The sequence below is a fragment of the Dunckerocampus dactyliophorus genome, chromosome 14, assembly GCF_027744805.1.
Source record: "Dunckerocampus dactyliophorus isolate RoL2022-P2 chromosome 14, RoL_Ddac_1.1, whole genome shotgun sequence".
Taxonomy (NCBI): domain Eukaryota; kingdom Metazoa; phylum Chordata; class Actinopteri; order Syngnathiformes; family Syngnathidae; genus Dunckerocampus; species Dunckerocampus dactyliophorus.
The window spans coordinates 26,712,211-26,717,900 of record NC_072832.1 but is presented as its reverse complement, the minus strand read 5'-3'; the positions used below and the strand labels follow the sequence as shown (position 1 = coordinate 26,717,900).

Genomic DNA, 5,690 nt, shown 5'->3' with positions numbered 1-5,690 from the left:
CTGTCAAGGAAGATTCCATGAAATATTGACTGGAAATCAGTTGACAAGGCTCATGACTGCCCCCCTGAGGCCTGGCGGACTCACGCCCACCAGGTTTTTTGCCCTTTTACGGTGAATGTGTGAGGAAAAAATGTTACTTTAACATCAGAATTTACTTTACTTTGTTACTTTACCTTAAAAGTGGAGACGGGGGTGCCATTTTTGGCCCCTGTCGACATCCCAAGTATTGTTACCAACATTAGAGCAAGATACAAATAAAAATGTCAAAACCGGACGACAGCCCTGAAGGACGAGCTTTTGTAAAAGCATAAGGAGACATTTAGTGGGTTATGGGAGGGAAGTGTTCAAAGATAAACACATACTCGCCTTGATGTCAGCACGAGCTGACTCGTGTGATTAAAGGAGACATTTATAGCTGCAAAAAAAGCCTTTCTCCTCGCGCTGTTAAGATGTCATTGTAGTGCATGCGGCCACAGATGCAAGGCCAGTTTCCACGCATTCCACCCATCTGAAACCCCCGGAGCGGTGGGTGGGGGGCTGAAATTGTATCAAGTTTGTTACAACATCTCACGTTGGAACAACGTCTAAGAGGGGACGTCTCCACAGCAACGCTGTAACGTGAGAATTCAAACAAACGCCGCTGGAAGGTCAGCAGATGTTTTCTATTTGCCCTTGTTTACTTTCATAAAGTATCAGCTTGTCCCTGAGGCGGCACTCGTGCACGCTGGAATACGTTTTCTGCATTCCTTGAAGCCAAGCCTCGGGTCTGTACGGCTGTTGTGAGGCGCAAGTGATGTCACTTCCTGTACGGACGGACAGGACGTGGTGGCGTCTAAAAAAAGCCCACGCCGGATCGTTTCCAGGAAGCTTTGAGGAGCAGCGGGGGTACACACAAGCCAATGTCCTCGCAGCCGGAGCGGGAACATCAGGAGTTTATTTGGCAGGAAAGGGCCTGGCGTTGCACAAGATGTACACTACACAATAAAAGCAGGGCCTTGTCAACACACAAGACCAATGAAGACAGTTCCCGTTTTCATCATAACAATAAAGTCATAGTTTGTTGCGGGCTAATCGCTTGCAGACCCGATCGTGATCCGTGAAGTTCTGCAAAGTAGGATTCCTTATTTATAAATGGAATATTTTCATCGTTAGAGCAGAGAAAACCTGTTTACCACATTCAAAATACACTTTTTTTAACATTAGAGCTCTCTAGACGTGAAATAACACCCCTAATAAGAGAAAATAAGACACAAATATGACATAATATAGACTCACACGTTAGCACTGGGAGATGTTTTCCATTTCCTGTTGTGTACAGTACTTCCTGTGGTGGCTATTGTCTCATCAATGGAACATCACTGACACCTAGTGACCAGTGTACAATACTACATATCATCACAACTTGGGATGTTCCATACTGGATTTTTTGCTGATATTGTCCAGCTCTCAATTTCTGATTCGGATATCAACCGATACGGATATGTGTGACATCACATCACGGATATGTGTGACACACTTGTGATCGGGCACGGCCACGCGTGGCTCGAGGAACTCCACGTTTGGTGAATGCGGCGTCTTGCTCTAGAAAAGGGCTGGTTAAACACGCACTTGCCCATGGATGCTTTCGCCCTGGGACTTGGAAGTACTGAAGAAAGAAGACTTGGTTCCGCCTCGCATAACCAATGCTTTGCAGTCATTGCAAATCGCGAGTTTAATATCTGGAGGAGACACCACAGGCATAACGTTAGGCAGGAGCGAACTAGCTTGTTGCTGTAGCCACCAAGGCTTGTTCACACGCTTCACGATGTGGGTTTGATGAGATCATTTGTGCCGTCATACGGGAGCCCACAGGCCTGTATACGCACTTCTTGAAATCGGTTTTCATTATAGGGAAAAACCCGATACCGATATTGACCAATATTACATTATGGCAATATCGGTGGGCCGATATTATCGGTCCTCCCAAATCACATCTTTGAATTTTTACTAATAATAGACTGTAATGAGCTACAAAACAGTGATGATTTATTCATCAATATATTTTTGAAAGACTGTGAAGTGGCGAGGGATTGCGGTACAATTATCGCTCCTTTGCTATGTCGCAGTTTTCCACAAATGAAGTTATGAATAAATGATGGTGGTCCACTATGGTCTATTCTTCTTCTCCTTTGGGCTTTTACCTTCAGGGGTCACCACAGCAAATCAATTGCCTCCACCTTCTGCATCCTCTTCTCTCACACCAACTACCTTCATGTCCTCTTTCACTACATCCATAAACCTCCTCTTTGGTCTTCCTCTAGGCCTCCTGCCTGGCAGTTCCAAACTTAGCATCCTTCTACCTACATATTCCCTATCTCTCCTCTGGACATGTCCTCTCTGACTTTATCTCCAAAACCTCTAACATGTGCTGTCCCTCTGACATACTCATTCCTGATCCTATCCTTCCTGGTCACTCCCAGAGAGAACCTCAGCATCTTCATCTCTGCTACCTCCAGCTCTATGGTCTATTAGTAGTCCAAACATATGGAAATACAAGTGTAGTGGAGTATTGTGGTCACTAGGTGGCAGTAATGACACAAACCATTGAGACATTAGCTTACATGACATTACCTGAACACTGCATGACGTCAGCCATGGCATGAGTGAAAAAAAGTTATCCTCCCATTCCGTGTGGAAGTGGTACATTTTTGTCTTCTCAAGAAATAAATTTGAGGCATGCTGGTTAGCTTGTTAGCTCACTAGCTTCTGGTCGTCTCGAGTCCCTGCAGCATAAGAAATACAAAAAAATAGGGGGAATCACGCTTTTGCTGCGTTTGTCCCCACACTTTGGAACTCCCTTCCACTTGCACTATGATCTATTACAGAGTTATCAGTTTTTAAATCTCATTTACTCAGACGGACTTTTGACACATGATGATTATATGTATTTTACTCTATTTTTTGTGATTCTGTGCATGTATTTTTATTTTGTTTTAGTTGTTTTTATTCTATCTTATTTGATCTTACCCTGTTATTATTTGCTATAACCTGTGTTTCCTCTTGTGAAGCACCCTGGGAACCATTGGGATGTTGTAAGGTGCTATACAAATAAACTTTGATTTGATAAGAGTTGTGCAATGTGGTGTAAACAAAGACTAATAGGAGTGTAAAGGTGACTATAGGGGTGTTATTTCATGTCTACAGGGCTCTAATCATGTTAAAGCCCGTATTTAGAAAGTCATACACAGGTTTTCCATGCTCTTACTATGAAAATATTTGTTAATAGTAAATCCTATATCGCGGAAATTCATTCATGGTGGTCGGGACTGGAACCAAGTAACCGCCTTAAATGAGGGACTACGGTACATCACGAGCACAAACTATTTGATTTGCCCGCAATCCGACACCACAATCTTCTTGATGACGCCGCCGTCGTGCAAACCAAAAGACTCCATTTTGGTGACCACGTCCATACCTGACGTCACCTGACCAAACGCCACATGTTTGCCATCCAGCCTGCAGAAAGAGAGGAGAAAGAAAAACCAAAACAAAACAGCAGCAATAATATTTGAATGTAAACTCACTGGACACTTCATTAGGTACAACAGCAGAACGCAGCCCTTGTGTCGTTTAAGGGTCGTACTGAGGAGATCCTCAAATGGCAGCCTCCACTCTAACTGACCCACGTCTCATTCATGTGACTAAATAGACAGCACACCTCCTTTTTTTATCATTAGGGGGCAGTAATTCCCTACATTCTACACCAAAAAAAGCCTAGTACACCACCTAGTGACCAATACATGCTGTAAAAAGTTTGTTACCATTCCGTTTTGGTGGTGCAGATAAAGAACTGAGAGGCGTTGGTGTTTGGTCCCGAGTTGGCCATTGAGAGAATCCCTGCACAGTGAAAATAAAATGAAATAATCATTTAACAAGATGTAAACAACTTGTGTTATTGTGCCAGTGTTTGTAAACTACATTACAATGTTTGTAAAAAAAACTCATCATTTGGAGCTTGCAATCAAATTGAGAGAAGAAGGCACTGCCATCTAGCGGACAGGCACGTGTATACAAATAAAATATGTTTAATTTTTAAAAATTACGGTACATAAAAAGATAATCAAGAAAAAAAAAACGAAATGTACTCGTTTCCACATATTTATAAAAACAAATAACTAAAAATATTACCAATCGAAAAAAAACCCAACCTTTTTCTATATTGAGTGGGATAAGCAATTTATCTCCAGCTTTCCAGAGGCTATTTACGTTTATCAGGTAATAAAGAGCAGTCGTCACACTAGAAATAAAGAGTGTAAGATCTGCACCTGCCCCCGTGTGTTTTAATTTAAAGTTTTCATCCTTGAAGGTTTTCCCATATATAGATTTCCCTCCAGTGCCGTTATGTTTGGTGAAATCTCCTCCCTGTGACAAGACAAAGAGCATCAATAGACAATAATAATAATGTCAATAATAATTATGCCAAATAAATATAGTTGACCTGACACATGAACTCTGGTATGATCCTGTGGAACACAGAGCTCTTGTATCCGAAGCCGTGCTCTCCTGTACACAATGCCCTGAAGTTCTCTATGAAAGCAAACATGCTGTTTATTAGTTTTAACACAAAGCAGCTTTTATTATTATTATTTTTACTTGAAGGCACTTACCTGCAGTCTTTGGCACGACATCTGCATTAAGCTGCAAGATACAAGTCACAGAATCAGTGGACAAACAGGCGCCCTGCAGGGGCTACTAAAGGTCCTCGGGAGAGGCTAATGCTAATAAGCTAGCTAGGCCATGAGCGAGCTACCTGGATGATTATTCTTCCCAGCGGCTCGCCGTCCGCTTCAATGTCCAGAAACACGACAGGGTTCTCGGTGGGGACAGAGGAAAGCAGCCTGGCTGTTGCGATGCCGAGCGCGCTGAATCTTACTTGCTTTTTGATGGAAAGCATGGTACTTTCACCTGCTAGTTTTAGCAGATTTTAGGGCCCAGAGATGCTTGCCTGCGAATGTTGACCGATGACGTCACGCAGCATGACAGTGCGTAGAATTGAGTCACAGCGACAGTGTGTGGCGAAATGGGGAAGTGCAAGTGCACGCTTTATGTGGAAAAATGAATTGACTTAGAATGAGCTTTCTTTTAGCAGACTTTTTCTGCACAGAAAAATACCACATGTACCACATCATCTTCACTATATTTTAGCCAGATGCATTTTTGCTTTGAGTGTTGTATACGCTATATAATTTAATGATTATACAATGGCGATTTGAATGTACTACCATAGATAATTCGATATGTACATATATACCTACATTTATCATTTATATAATAAAATAAGATTAAACGTAACTATAATTACAATAATCATAATTGTCTACTATCTACAAAACGTAAACATGTTATATAACAGTAGTAATAAAAATATAAGTAATTACTAATAAAATATGAATGGCGCCAATATATATTTACTATATATTTATCTTTTTACAAAAATATGCATATTTGAAAATTAGGCAGCATAGTTTCCTAAATTTGATCATTTTTAGAATATATTTTTTAAATGTATGTTGAGTCAGCATACCTGTGCAGCAAGTAAATGTGAATTATTGTTAGTGTGAGAATATCCAGCTTTCCCCAACCGTGACATGAAACGACGAATTACAATTACAATTATTTAGGCTTAACTTTCAGTATCAAGAGGCATGTCA

General features: G+C 41.2%; 1 protein-coding gene across 1 annotated transcript; it reads right to left on the bottom strand.

Moving 5' to 3' along the window:
• Positions 1–916: 916 nt before the first annotated feature.
• Positions 917–5,428, bottom strand: ppifa (peptidylprolyl isomerase Fa). Its single transcript, XM_054799648.1, has 6 exons — positions 4,790–5,428; positions 4,647–4,677; positions 4,478–4,566; positions 4,305–4,401; positions 3,801–3,876; positions 917–3,495 (listed from the first exon to the last, which is right to left on the bottom strand). Exons 1-6 carry the CDS (start codon positions 4,931–4,933, stop codon positions 3,360–3,362), a joined length of 573 nt encoding a protein of 190 aa, XP_054655623.1. The 5' UTR covers positions 4,934–5,428; the 3' UTR covers positions 917–3,359.
• Between the last annotated feature and the right edge of the window lie 262 nt (positions 5,429–5,690).